This window comes from Candida dubliniensis, chromosome R, assembly GCF_000026945.1.
Source record: "Candida dubliniensis CD36 chromosome R, complete sequence".
Lineage (NCBI taxonomy): Eukaryota > Fungi > Ascomycota > Pichiomycetes > Serinales > Debaryomycetaceae > Candida > Candida dubliniensis.
The window spans coordinates 334373-348353 of record NC_012867.1 but is presented as its reverse complement, the minus strand read 5'-3'; the positions used below and the strand labels follow the sequence as shown (position 1 = coordinate 348353).

The 13981-nt window shown below is 33.9% G+C and overlaps 8 protein-coding genes, 1 non-coding gene and 1 pseudogene across 9 annotated transcripts, besides 1 other annotated feature; 4 read left to right on the top strand and 6 right to left on the bottom strand. All coding sequences in view use genetic code 12, as the record gives it.

Annotated features, from left to right (window-relative positions):
* Positions 1-224: 224 nt before the first annotated feature.
* Positions 225-362, top strand: CD36_26470 (beta subunit of the Sec61p ER translocation complex, putative; the record flags this gene model as incomplete). The annotated part of the gene is made up of 1 exon (XM_002421696.1): positions 225-362. One exon carries the CDS (start codon positions 225-227, stop codon positions 360-362), a length of 138 nt encoding a protein of 45 aa, XP_002421741.1.
* A 251-nt stretch (positions 363-613) lies between these two features.
* Positions 614-2317, bottom strand: PRS (prolyl-tRNA synthetase, cytoplasmic, putative; the record flags this gene model as incomplete). Its single annotated transcript, XM_002421695.1, has 1 exon — positions 614-2317. The coding sequence occupies one exon, from the start codon at positions 2315-2317 to the stop codon at positions 614-616; it is 1704 nt and encodes a 567-aa protein (XP_002421740.1).
* Positions 2318-2778: 461 nt separating this feature from the next.
* CSP37 (37 kDa cell surface protein, putative) lies at positions 2779-3744 on the bottom strand (the record flags this gene model as incomplete). Its single annotated transcript, XM_002421694.1, has 1 exon — positions 2779-3744. One exon carries the CDS (start codon positions 3742-3744, stop codon positions 2779-2781), a length of 966 nt encoding a protein of 321 aa, XP_002421739.1.
* Positions 3745-3876: 132 nt separating this feature from the next.
* Positions 3877-4192, top strand: CD36_26445 (annotated as a pseudogene).
* Positions 3877-4192: a sequence feature.
* Positions 4193-5296: 1104 nt separating this feature from the next.
* On the top strand, positions 5297-5412 carry CD36_tRNA_0090. The gene has a single exon. It is a non-coding gene (tRNA).
* Positions 5413-6863: 1451 nt separating this feature from the next.
* On the bottom strand, positions 6864-7481 carry CD36_26440 (phosphatidylinositol N-acetylglucosaminyltransferase subunit, putative; the record flags this gene model as incomplete). The annotated part of the gene is made up of 1 exon (XM_002421693.1): positions 6864-7481. The coding sequence occupies one exon, from the start codon at positions 7479-7481 to the stop codon at positions 6864-6866; it is 618 nt and encodes a 205-aa protein (XP_002421738.1).
* A 333-nt stretch (positions 7482-7814) lies between these two features.
* CD36_26430 (transcription factor TFIIIB subunit, putative) lies at positions 7815-9797 on the bottom strand (the record flags this gene model as incomplete). The annotated part of the gene is made up of 1 exon (XM_002421692.1): positions 7815-9797. One exon carries the CDS (start codon positions 9795-9797, stop codon positions 7815-7817), a length of 1983 nt encoding a protein of 660 aa, XP_002421737.1.
* Positions 9798-10377: 580 nt separating this feature from the next.
* Positions 10378-11508, top strand: CD36_26420 (WD repeat protein, putative; the record flags this gene model as incomplete). The annotated part of the gene is made up of 1 exon (XM_002421691.1): positions 10378-11508. The coding sequence occupies one exon, from the start codon at positions 10378-10380 to the stop codon at positions 11506-11508; it is 1131 nt and encodes a 376-aa protein (XP_002421736.1).
* Positions 11509-11561: 53 nt separating this feature from the next.
* Positions 11562-12692, bottom strand: CD36_26410 (homoisocitrate dehydrogenase, mitochondrial precursor, putative; the record flags this gene model as incomplete). The annotated part of the gene is made up of 1 exon (XM_002421690.1): positions 11562-12692. One exon carries the CDS (start codon positions 12690-12692, stop codon positions 11562-11564), a length of 1131 nt encoding a protein of 376 aa, XP_002421735.1.
* Positions 12693-13232: 540 nt separating this feature from the next.
* CD36_26400 (GrpE protein homolog, mitochondrial precursor, putative) lies at positions 13233-13958 on the bottom strand (the record flags this gene model as incomplete). The annotated part of the gene is made up of 1 exon (XM_002421689.1): positions 13233-13958. One exon carries the CDS (start codon positions 13956-13958, stop codon positions 13233-13235), a length of 726 nt encoding a protein of 241 aa, XP_002421734.1.
* Between the last annotated feature and the right edge of the window lie 23 nt (positions 13959-13981).

Here is a 13981-nt window from a genome sequence, read left to right as displayed (position 1 = left end):
ATACAGCATTCTTAGGAGTTTTGCAATTTAATAAAGTACAAATTTGCTAACTGTTTTTTTTTTTTTTATTCAATTAGTCCGGATCCTCATCAGCAACCAACCAAGCCCCAGGTGGATTAAGAAGCGCAGTTAAAAGAAATACCACTCAAGAAAAGAAGGCCCAATCATCGAATGCTACTCCATTATCAACCAGATCTGCTGGTGCTGGTGGTTCTTCCTCCACTATGATGAAATTATTTACCGATGAAGCCCAAGGGTTGAGAGTTGATCCATTAGTTGTTTTATTCTTGGCTGTTGGTTTTATCTTCTCCGTTATTATCTTACATGTATTTGCCAAAATCACTGGTAAATTTACTTCTTAAACAAATAATAGTATAGAGAGGTGGGCCAGGAAATGGAAACTGAATTAAGATTTGAAGTCTGTTTGTTTTTTTTTTTTTGGAACAAGAATGAAAGAAGAAAAATGACAAGATCATTGAAAATATATTATAAAATATCTTTAGAGAAGAGAATTTTATAATATGAAAAGAAAAGAAAAGAAAAAGGGACGGCGGTGGGGGAGAGTAGAAGTGCTGTTATATCACATATATCTGTATATTATTATAATTATTATTTACATGTCATTTAATAAACTATTTACAACGGTAATCAACCCATCTTTGTGAACATAGTGTTTTTTGTCGTTACCTTTAGCATCAGTTTCTACTTTCCAATGCAACTGGTCTTTATTTTTGGTATAACTTTGCAACCAACGGTTATTCTTTTTATCACCTCTTACTTCAATTTCTATAATTGGATATTGATTGCCTAATATTATTGACAATGGTATTCCTATCAAATTAGATTGCTTCAATTTTTTCCCCATTGAGTCCGATCGATTATCAAGACGATAATCAATATTGGCTTCATTTAATATATTATAAACTTCTTTAAAATTTTCTTGTGGATTGTCGTTGTCATTCGTTGATTGTTTCTGTTGGGAAACTTCAACAATTGTGACTTCCCATGGAGCTATACTTCGTGGCCATTTCAATCCTTTTTCATCGCGATTAATTTCGGCAATGGCAGCAATTATTCTACTTATACCAATACCATAACACCCCATCATGATTCTTTGTTTTTCAATATTGTTGTTCAAAGTGGGGACGTCGACTTCTAAATCTAAAGGCTTGGAATATTTATCACCCAAATAAAATGTATGCCCAACTTCAATAGCACTGCTGGCAGATAATGTTCCATCTTCACAATGTGCACAAATTTCCCCCTCTTGTGCTAATACAATAGGTATATCAGTTAATGTAGTTATTAATGATCGATTAATAAAATTACTGATTGGGAAATCAGGGAAATTTGATCTTGATGACAATCGACTATCCATAATTCTAACAATACGTGTAGATATATCATGATTGAATTCACTCAAGTCATTAATTGACTCTAAATCGATATCAGGAACTTCATTCTGTATAAACTTTGGTTCCAAGACTCTATTTGATGGATAATATGCACAAATCAACGTTGACTTATCTTCTGTGGTAAAATACTTTACGGAAACATCAATAGTTTCATCTATTTCTTTGGGATACGATAAAGCCTTTTCCATATTTGACACATTATGACATTCATTACATTCAAAAACTGTATCTTCTCCTGATGAGTTCAAATAATGCCATTCATGGCTTAAACTTCCACCAATATCTCCTGAATCAGCCTCAGCTTTAACATAGGGAATACCTAAATCTTGGAATATCTTGTGGTATGCACCTACTACTTTCTCATAAGTCTTCATGGCCTCGGATTCATTCAAATCAAATGAATATGCATCTTTCATTAAGAACTCTTTCCCTCGCAATAATCCACCTCTGGGTCTTTTTTCATTTCTAAATTTGGGATTGATTTGATATAATCCCACGGGGAAATTCTTATAACTTTCTAAAAATTGTTTTTTAACATAATTTGTGATTTCTTCTTCAGCTGTAGGGACTAATAAATATTCATCACCGACAAGTTTAAAAATTTCTTCTTGATCCCATCGATTAGTTAATTTCCATAAATCTTTATGACTAATTAATGACAAACTGATTTCTTCAAAATTTATTTCATCCATTCTTTGTCTAATTATTTGATTAATCTTATTTTGAATTAATAATCCCATTTTTGACCAATTGACTAATCCTGCTCGTGGATAAGTGATATATCCTAACTTTGTCAATACTTCATGAGTAGGAATTTGTTTGGAATATTTGAATTTAGATAATTGATTCCCGTACGATTTGGGAACGGTTTTGATATGCAACAATCGTTTAATAATAATCATCACTGAGAATAGTTTAATCAAAGTGAGATCTCATGAAGAATATTTTTGGTCCCCAAAAAAAAAAAAAAAAAAAAAAAGAAAAGAAAAGTAATATAGATATAGATATAGAATAGAATCTGATTGTATCACGAAGAACTTTTTTTTTTTTTCAGTGCAAATAATATTAAGCACCAATTGGAACCGAGACTAATAAGTATCTTGAAAGTGACAAGTTGATAACATAATATGTTGTCTTTTAATTGTAAATTATTGTAGAACTAGGTGATGAATAAGAAATAGCACAAATGTGTGTTGGGTAGAGAATTCATATATGTTATAACAAATGACTGTTCTATGTTGGTGGGTTACAATGTTAATTCACAATTCTTTTTAAAATACTATCTAATATTATATGATCAACTATTAAAACAAAAGTATATCTTTGTTTTGCTTTTTTTGTTCAGCTAACATCATTTTGAAACTTATTTACGGTTAAACAAGTCATCAAATCTTTTAGCAAAGTCATTGTAGACATCGTCGCCAAATAATTTCAAATTCTCAAGACTCTTTCCAAAATGATCTTGAGCATCTTTCAATTTTTGATTCTTGGAAGCATCATTAGTTAAATCATTACTCAATTTTTCAAAATTACTTTTAGCATCTTCAACTCCTTTAATAGCTTTATCTTTTTCAGAGTCAAATCTACCATTCAATTGTTTCTTGGTATCATTCCATTGTTTAGTCAAATCATCAAGAGCTTTGTTCCAGTCACCTTTAGCTTGTTCGTAATGTTTGTTCCATTCAGCTGAAGCATAATCAATTTGTTTATTAGTCCAATTAATGGCTTCATTGGCTTTTTTATCTAATTCATCAGCTTTTTTGGAATTCCAATTGAAAAAATCAGATTTGGTAGATTCAGCCTTATCTTTAGCTTCATTTATTTTCTTATCAGCATCATTTTTCAATTGATCAACTTTATTGTCAGTTTTATCAAACCAATTGCCAAAAATAGATTTTTCTTTGACTTCAACATTTGGAGAAACAGTTGAATATTGTGTAGTACCAGTTTGAACTTTACCTTCACCTAATTGATTGACAAAATCAATATATTTTTGAATACCAACAACGAAAATATTTTTATCATTATCTACAGCATCTTCAACATGTTTTTTGTAATCTTCAGTATTTGATTGGAATTTTTGGTAAACATCAGAATTTTTAACTTGTTGAGTAACCGATTCAGTTTTTTCATTGACAAACTTCTTTCCTTCTTCAATTTTTTTAGTCAATTTATTGTTCAATTCAGTGCCCTTGTTTTCAACACGTTGGGTTTGATAAGCCAATTCTTGATGTTGTTGTCTTGGCAAGATTGGTTGAACATATTGGTCATAATAATAAACCCCACCAACAAGGGCAGCAGTACCTAATAAATATTTTCCAGCAGACATGATGATTGATAAATTTGATTGTAGTTTCTTTATGAGTTTTATTATCTAATGATTATATATATGTAGAAATGTTTCCTTTGAATAGTTATTAGAAACCAAAAAAGAAAGAATTGCTTTTATAAGAGGATAACGAACCAACAAACAGGAAGAAAGAAAAGACACAGGGAAAGAAAATTGGTGGACATTAAATTAGATTTCTTTACTTGCTGTTCCGTTGTTGTGGATTCTTCTATAATTAGGAGTTTGAGGAGGATTATGTAATCCGGAAATTGTACATTTGTGGGAGAGAAAGAAAGAAAGAAAGAAAATGATGGCAAATCGAATTAAGGTTGCTATTTGGTTAAAAAGAGAGGAAGAAATTTATTTAATTGCTATAATATATACTATATTATTCTTGGTAGTTTCAATTTTTATTTTTTAATTCTGTTTTAATCACAAGCATAATTATTTGATTTGTATATAATGTGTATTATAGAACCTTTGAGTTGATAAAAAAACAAAAATTATGTTCCTTAAAGTCATTATTGTAGTCTCTATAACTTTTGGTGAATTATATATCCATCGGTGACGTATCATATAAGTAATTATTATCCCCAAAAAAAATGAAAATAGCAATTCTTTGCTCTCTCTTTGTGGGTTTAATTTTTTTTTCTTTCTCCTTCTCCTTCCCCTTCTCCTTCCCCTTCTCTCCCCATACATTGTAGTATTTTCTTTTGCCTTCTACCGAGTAACAAAAAATCATATGGTAGTTTGGTTTTGTGCCATAACATCATACCTTTCATACACAAGTGATTAGTATTATTATTACCCGTTGAGATCAGATCAACCTATATAGCTAGATACAAATTAAAGTATTTTTCTACCAGAGGTATCAGTTACCATTGATGATAATCATATGTGATGATCAATTGGGATCTCACTAGAAATGATTAGTACTTCCAGCAAAATTTGATAAATTATAACCACGTGTAAATTAAGCTCTTTTAGGTGCGCGATTGAGGGATCTTGAATGTTTATGAGATTCATGTTTTTACTTTCAATCAAGTCTATTAATTATAAGATCACACATTACACGTATAAATCAAATAAATGTGTGACTGTATTATCAGCCAATACCAATACTAAATGTGAATTGATAAAAAAAATATATTTTGCTTGGAAATTTCTCTTATTTGTAAATTGAAATATTTTAGAGTGAACTTTACACCAAAATCAAAATAAAATGTAGTTATTTACTACTTACACCACCAAACTGCAATAAAGCAGAAAAGACAGCAAAATCAACTACATCTATTGCTGATCAATCATAAAATTGCTTGAAATGGGAATACTAATCAAATCACAATCTCAGGTAACCAAACATGGTAGCGCTTGAAGTGTACGAAAACCAATTAGCACACCACGAAACAGTTATGAATACATAAATACGCTATAGCGTCAGCTATTTGTTACATAAAGTAAGAAAATAAACTTTAAAGGACAACATAATAAAGAAAGCCAATAAAAAGCAATGCTATGTATAAAAGCGGCATAATTTTTTGACATCAAATTGGGAGGGTTGACCGAGTTGGTCTAAGGTGACAGACTTAAGGTGAAGGTTCAAATCCTTCTTTACCAGAGTAATCTGTTGGTCAGTTGACCGCGCGAGTTCGAATCTCGCACCCTTCATTATTTTTTTAAAGTTTTTTTTTCTTTTTTGCAGAACATAAGGTTTAAATGATAACTAAATGTAGATGAAGACTTTGACAGAAGGGAATCAAACCATGCTTTTTAGGGGGGAGGGCGGGAGTGGTAAATTAATTTCCCAATCTATAATTAGTAACCAGAATCTGGAATTATCGGCGCAACATGGAACTTGTTTACGCGACATCTCACGACGGAACTTTAAATGCTAGTAAGAATTGTAAAAATACAAAGAATGCCTTGATAACACAAAAAAAAAGAACAAAGAGAATAACAACAAGTACTCTGTCATTTCTACTTTTTATCCGGCAGGGCTGGAAGTGATCTATATTGACGACAAGTTGGTGTTATTGTTTCCTTCGGATATTCGTTCGCGATGACTAGAAACTAACTTATATCCCACAACTTCTGGTATGAGATAGGCTCAGGACTCATTAAAAACCAACTGAAAGATTCTCCCTAAAGCATGGCTTGAGAATGATCATCAATTTTTTTTATTTCTCTAGAAATAAATAGCGAGCAGAGATCCCGGGGTTTTACAGAAATATATTACATGTTTATGGTCCGGGGCAAAACAAAGATGAGCTTTTTTGAAAGGATGATTCAAAGTCAGAGGCGTATAATCGACCCACATCAAGGAAGAATAAGGAAGGCATCAGGAGCTTCTCGGAGCTTTTGCATAAACGCCTGCAAAGTTCATAGTATTTTATTGGACAGTTTTGAAAATCTCGGAAAAACTTTACATCTGGTGACTCAAGAAACTTAAGTTTTCTTTCTTTTTTTTATTGTTAATTTTTTTTTTTTTCAAGGGTAAGATTATCCGAAGTGATATCTACGCAAGTACATGTCCGAGGCGTATTTGCATATTCAATGAATCACATATAAATAGTTTCGACAATCCTTGAGGAAGAGAACCTTGTCGAGCTCATCTTATCATCATCAATCAATCAATCAATTAATTAATCATTTATTTAAGCTTTTACATATATTCTGACTTCAAGTACATTTCAGCAATGTTATTCAACACTCTTCCAAAGACTGTATCCTCAGCTGTTCTAGTTAACTCAGTTCGCCGATTATCCCACAGTTCTTATAACAACAGACATGTTCAGAAGGCTATTGCTAGTGTCGCTTTCTACGGTTTAGCTACGTTAGGTGTTGCAAATTTTGTTGAAAAGAACAACAAAGGCTATTTATTTAGACAATTGGGTAACTAAAGTTTTAGGTGTTTAAATTTGTTTTTTTTTTGTTAATTTTTAATTTTTTTTATTTCTGGTTTGTTATGGAAAGTTTCAGTTAATGATATATTTCTAAACATTACTGGCTTATTTCTATTGGGTTTTTTATTCTAGTTATCAGGTTTATACATAGATTTTATACACATTGAAAATTTTTTTGATTCTAATTTTAATTTTCTTCTACATTTTTAGTTTGCTCTAAACAACTTGTTTTAAACCTTGACCAGGTACTCTTCTCCAATATCGATTTGTGCTTCCAAATAGCAATTCTCTACTTAGTCTCCAAACTGTCAAAAGTATATCTTTACGGGGTAAGAATTCTGGGAAAACAATTGTAATTGGATTCTTATCATTAGCTGCTTTCGTCAAAACACACAAATAAAATATAACCTGTCCATAGTCGTGGAATCCTTCATGAATAACCAAATCAATCATATTATTTATCGGTATAAACGAATCAGATGATTGGAACCGCCATATTTTCTTACTTTGTAATTGGATACCTATACCTCTCATAACAATAATGGTGTCTTTGGGGGTCTGAAGACATAATAGAAGCGCTATTCCAACAACCAGTATCAAAAGAATACCATGATGTGATACATCTATATCATAACTCTTTAATTGCTCTATATTCTGTATAATATATGCCACAGCGAAACTGCCCAATAGTACTATGATTGGTAATCTATATTGAATAATCTTATTGGGGGTATTGCTTTGTACAGTAAATTTCAATAAATTCTGCGATTCTGTTGAACTAGTTTGGTTGATGCTAGGGGAAATTTCCAATTTATAATTTTTCGACGAGGACATAAGGACAACTTAAATATATATCATTGTTGACAACTCTTTCTAGTGAATGGTGTAAAAAAATCAGAATAAAAGAAAGTGACACCAACGATAGTTTTACTGTTCGTTGATTCAGACAATAGAGTCGGATTTGGGTAACTTTATTTTTTTTTTTTTTTCAGCCATAATGATAGAAAACGTGATATAATGTAATTGGATAACCACACGACCAAACAAGACTTTGACTCTAGTCCAACAAAATAACAACCCGAAAATGCAAAGAACTGGCAGCGCTGGTGATTAGCTACAAATTCATTAGAAATACATAAGCTTAGATACCAATAATATATTAACCTTCTACACATTAGTCTCTCTCTTCTTTCGCACATCATCAATAGAACCGACAACGGTTTCATTTTTACGCAATTCCTTCAACTTCTCGGCTCGGCTCATTGGTTTAGAACCAGTTCTGATTTCTATTTCTCTTCTCCTACTTGCTTCTGCGTCTTCTTTCAATGCCTTCTCTCTTTCCAATGCAATGGCATTCATGCTTTGTTCATGTTCTATTCTGACCTTGCGCAACTCTTCATTATAATATTCCAAAGACTTGATATCATTCTTTGTGTTTGCACAATATTCTTCGAAATCAACTGGCAACTTTCTTCTCAACGCTAGCTCAACCACTTCTGGAAATTTTCTTTCTTCCAAATTGAACTTCAGTTTTATCTGTTTTCTTGTCCTATGAGGAAATAACTGAGAAATTAAAGAAAAGTCTGTACCAAACATGCTTAGGGCTTGATAAAACTGATTTAGTTCCTCTGAAGTCCACTTATCTGTAAATATTCTTCGACTGTATGTGGTTGAGGTTATTGGATTGGCAAATGGATTCGACTTCTCAACGGATCGACTCGTTATATCTGCTCTGGGTTTCGCAACAATTGCAGATTCCTCATTGAATCCAATTTTTCCATCAGTAAATGTCAACTGTAAAGATGTAGTTGCTTGTTGTGGCTCTTCATCAAAGAGGGAATCTGGCTTTGGCTCGTCATCCTCCTTACTCACCGCATCACCAGTTCCTCGTCTCTGCTCTTCATTCTTTTGTATGGCATCTTCAAGTGATATACGTTCAATTCTAGCCAATTCCCTGTCTCTTCGCCTTTGAGCCTTTTTCTGCTTCAACTGTTTCTCAGCCTCTCTCACTAATTCAAAATTTGTGCTTACTTTCCCTATGCGAAGAGTCGGTTTACACAATTCGGCCATAGTAACTTCTTCTAGGTTGACGTCCACTTCACCAAAAAGATCAGCATCTTCATCATTGATACCATTTGGAATCTGACTAATATGCGTCACAGTAGTTATTAGATTGTCTGGTTCTTCAGGAATTGAATCTGTGTCAGATAATACCTCGAGCTTGACTTCATCACCTTCTGCTTTAACAGGCTCAGCTTCATTCTTAACAGAATCAGCCTCTTTTTTCACCTTGACTGCACCTTTTCGTCTAAACTTTGTCAATTTTTGAGTTTTTGGATCAATACCAACAATAAAGTCATCACTAATACCTTTTATATCTGATTTTTTAGGTGGTTTCTTTTCTTCTCGAGCAGATGATTCAGATCTATCCATAGAAGAAGTTGTTGTTTCAGTTGACATAGTTGGAACAACTACTGCCTTTGGCTTTGGTGGTTGTGTAGTAGAAACTCTTTTCGAGTTACGAGCTTGTACCAGTGATCTTCTTCTTTTTGTTGGTTTGGAAACAGGTATCCCAATTTTAGCAGGTACATGGCTTGCATCAGCATTATGAAGTGAGATGGAAGCTGATCTGCTTCGTAAACCAGACGCAGTTATGTTAGACAATCTGCGTTGAGTTATCGACTGTCTACGACTTTTTGATGGGTCCACGGGAGGTTTAAAAATGTCTTCATCGTCATCGTCTTCTGAAGAGCTTGCAATAGCATTTTCATTTTCAACCTCACCTGCATATTGTTTCGAAGCATCTTTGGGGTCAATATCATAATCCTTTTGACTTTTCTCATTGGATGATGTCTTGGTTGGGCCTATTCTAAATGCTGGTTTGCTTTTGGGCGACTCTGGTAACTGCGTGCTTGCTGGTGTAGGAATGTTAGTTTCCGTATCCGTAGTTGTCTGCGCTGTGGCTGATGTTAATACGCCATTGGAATTTTCTGTATTAGAAATGACGGTACTAGTATCTTCATCTCCGTCTTTTACCTGTGTTGCTGGCGGAGTTATTGGTGGTTTTGCTGCCACTACTGGTTTCTTTCTAACTACTTTCTTTAGCTTTGGAGTAAACAGAGTTCCTCCTTTTTTAACTAAACTACTCATAATATAATTAGGGGAGTTGGTTGAAAATCTTGTAACTAGATAGTAGTTCTTGATATGTTTACTTTTCTCTACTGAATTTTTGCCAGACAACTTTTTTTCTTAGCTTAGGAATACCTGTCGTGTATTGATCAATTTCCTACTTACAGCCAAATATGATGCTACTCCATCCGGCCAAAGCCATAGCCAGTCTAAATGTTATTTCAGATTTACGAAACAGTTTAATAGTTGTAAACTGTTAAAAATGCTTTAAAAGGCTTGGTAAAATGTATCTAGTCGTTAAGGCGAACTGTCACGTATGAACAAGATTTTCATGAAAGAGCAAACCATAAACTGTTTCCTAACACACCAAAAGCATTATTTATACAATAAAACATGAAGATTTAGCTCCATTGTAAGTTCATGTTATTCATATATTAAAATTATTTATTGAAAAGATGTTTAAACTTTTACTGCTAATACATCGTGCTACCAAGTTGTACCTGAAGAATCTTTCTTCAGGAAACCAAGCAACCTCCATTATCCCTATTTTTTTTTTTTTTAGACACTCATCTCGATTTCAAACTTCTCAACTACACCCCCAATGGAAGCTAAAAATTTACATACATGGTTACCTTTCACAAATGATGATTGGATACTAAAGGTTATTCAATTATCAGAGAATGAATTTATTGCATCAACTAGTAATGGCTCTTTGATTGGATATTCAATTTCAAACTTGTCCTCCACCCCAACTATCAAGATCGAAAAAGCACATGAATCAAGTATTAATGATATTGTGAAGATTGATAACGACTCAATTGCATCATGTTCAACTGATGGTATTAAAATATGGAACTTAAGAAGCAAATCAGCTATTTCCACCTTGACTAATACAAAAAAATCCAATTTCTTGTCACTAGCATATAAGAATAATTTATTGGCAGCAGGAACAGAGTTAGTAGGTGTTGACGCTGAGTTGCATATATGGGATATTAGAAACACAGATAACGTAGTTCGGTCTTTTGTTGATTCCCACCACGATGATATCACTGCATTGGAATTCCACCCTACATTGACAAATTATTTGATGTCAGGCTCAACCGATGGGTACGTTAATATTTACAACTTGAATGAGACCGAGGAAGATGAAGCATTGCATCAAGTCATAAACTTTGCCTCTGTACACTCATGTCATTTTATAACAGAATCTAGAATTTCGATCTTGTCGCATATGGAGACTTTCATGGTGCATGATTTGAATGACACCAATTATGAGGAATTAGTTGAACCGAAATTCAAGGATTTTGGTGATCTTAGAAAAGAATGGCCACTGAATGAGTACGTGATAGATATATCTCCTGCAGGTTTTGCTGCCTATGGATCCCATTCTGAAAGCTCGTTATCCTTATTACCATTTAATCCTGAACGTGAAAGCTTTGACATTTCAAAGTTGATATTTTTTCCAAAGGCACATGGAGAGGAAGTTGTTCGCGATTTCATTGTGATACCGAACTCGAAAATGGCATTAAGTTGTGGAGAGGACGGAAGAATCAAGTTATGGGAACTACCCTTCCAATTAAAGTCATTTCTATTGGGATCGGAAGAAAAAGAAACTGATATCACCATGACCGAAGGTGACGTCCAACTGGAGAAAAAATCCAAGAAAGATAGAAAAGATAAAAAGAAAGATAAAAAGAAACATAAGAAAGACGTTAGATTTAAACCATATTAATATATATATATATATATGTATGTGTTGTTTTGTTTATTACACCACTAAGTTATTTAGAATCTTCTAATTATATCATCAATAACTTCTTGAGTAGTAGAGTTACCACCCAAATCTGGGGTCTTGATCTTATCTTCTGCTAAGTTGGCATCAACAGCTTGGTAGATGGTAGCAGCAGCTTCTGGATAACCCATGAATTCCAACATTAATGCGGTAGATCTGATTGTGGCAACTGGATTAGAAATACCCTTACCTTCAATATCAGGAGCAGAACCATGGCAAGGCTCACCAATAGCAAAGCTGTCTCCAACATTGGCTGATGGAACGACACCCAAAGAACCAACTAAAGCAGCAGCACCATCACTCAAAATATCACCGTACAAGTTTGGAGCAACAACAACATCAAAGATCTCTGGTTCTCTGAACATACGGTAAACCATGGAATCGACAATTTGTTCTTTGTATTCAATCCCACCATATTCGTTAGCATTGGCGTCATACACTGCACGACAAGTTTCACGGAATAACCCATCGGATTGTGACAATACATTTGACTTATGGGTAACAGTCACAGATGGTTTTTCATGGAGTTGCTTACCAGATGTACCTTTTCTAACAGCTTCTCTTTGTAAGGCGATTTCAAAAGCCATCTTGGCAATTTTTGTGGAAGCAGTTTCAGTGATTCTCTTAATAGCTTCGGCAACTTTGGTACCATCTTCCTTTTTGTAAACTCTTTCTTCCTTGATGTACAAATCTTCTGTGTTTTCACGCACAATGACCATATCAACTGGTCTGCCAATTCCTTCAACAGACTTGACTGGTCTGACGTTGGCATACAAACCTAATTTCTTTCTTAATGCAACAATTGGGGAAGAGTATCCAGCAACTTTAGTGGTTGGTGATGAAACTGCCCCAAATAATGCACCGTCACATTCTTTTTTCAAGATATCAACAGTTTCATCAGGCAATGCAGTACCTGTTTTCTTGAACAATTCAAAACCGGCATCCAAGTTGACGAATTCAAATTGCAAATCGTGTTTGGCTGGCAAGTTTTCCAAAACAGCCTTACCAGCAGGTATAACTTCACGACCAATCCCGTCCCCTGGAATTAAACCAATTTTCAAGGATTTCAAAGTGGTAGAGGTGGTTGAGAAACAACGACGAATTGAAGATCTAGCAGCTAACATTTTTTTTTCTTTTAATAATAATGACAATTGAAGAAACCAACAAAAAAAGAAATGAATTGAAAAATTGTCGAAGTTTTTAGCTGATATTTTTTTTTTTTTTTTTTTTCAGTATGTTTATTCCTTATCCATTTATGGTTTGGTTTGTATCTATCCCCGTTTTTCGCACCAACCAGGTCAAAGTCGCTGAAAAATTTTTTGTACCATCTGATCGCGGCCCTACAATTAATATTACAATAAGGCATTGGGACTAATGTGAGTCATTCTTATCAATCTATCTGCCGCGAATTATACCATTCTCCACCATTTTTTTTTTTTACATCCAATCTTGTCTATGAATATTAACACTAAGTTCAAATGATCAGACTTTAAACAAATTGCCGTTCCTCCGCTTTCTTTTTAAGCTGATGGTGATGCATAGCAAGCATTACTAAACCAAGTGAATTCATTCATTAAAAGGAAACTATTTATATGTACAAGATGTTCATTCTAACTAAAAAAAAATAATTACAATTCAGAAACATAAACCAAGAACACACCAAATCAATTGTCGTCTTCAGATTTGACAACACCAACTTTAGCTGGTCTCAATACTCTTTCATTCAAAGTGTAACCAACTTGTTGAACATGGAAAACTGTACCTGGTTCCTTGCCTGGACTAGCCATTTGGAAAGTAGCTTCATGCAAATTTGGATCAAACACTTGGTCAATAGGATCAATCTTCTCTATACCATATTTGTTCAAAGTTTTTTCAAAAACAGTCTTGGTCATGTCAACACCTTCGTACAAGCTTCTAACTTCATCATTCAATTTCAAAGTATCTTCTTTGACGTGACCAAGTGCCAAGTTGAAGTTATCGAGGGAATCCAACAAGTCCTTAGCAAACTTTTGCAACGCAAAATCTTTAGCTTTCTGAACTTCAGTTTTGGTTGTTTCTTGTAAATGACGGAAATCAGCAACGGCTCTAGCATAATGATTTTTCATTGAGGCCAACTCCTTGTCTTTCTTTTCCAATTTTTCTTTTAATTCTGCAAAAGGATCAACTTCTTGAGCTTCGGATTCACCTGCAGAGGATTGCTCTTCAGATTTAATTTCTTCTTTGGGGGCTTCCTCCTTGGCGGCTTCTTTGGAAGCATTAGTTGAGTTGAAACGCAAGGCCAATCTTTGAGGATTACAAACAGAAACTTGAGGTGCAACAAATCTTACTGAACGGGACACACAACGTGCATTGACTGTTCTTGCCAATGAAGTATATAAAGCTCTATGCATGGTTTCTTTTGGGGAAGTAGAAT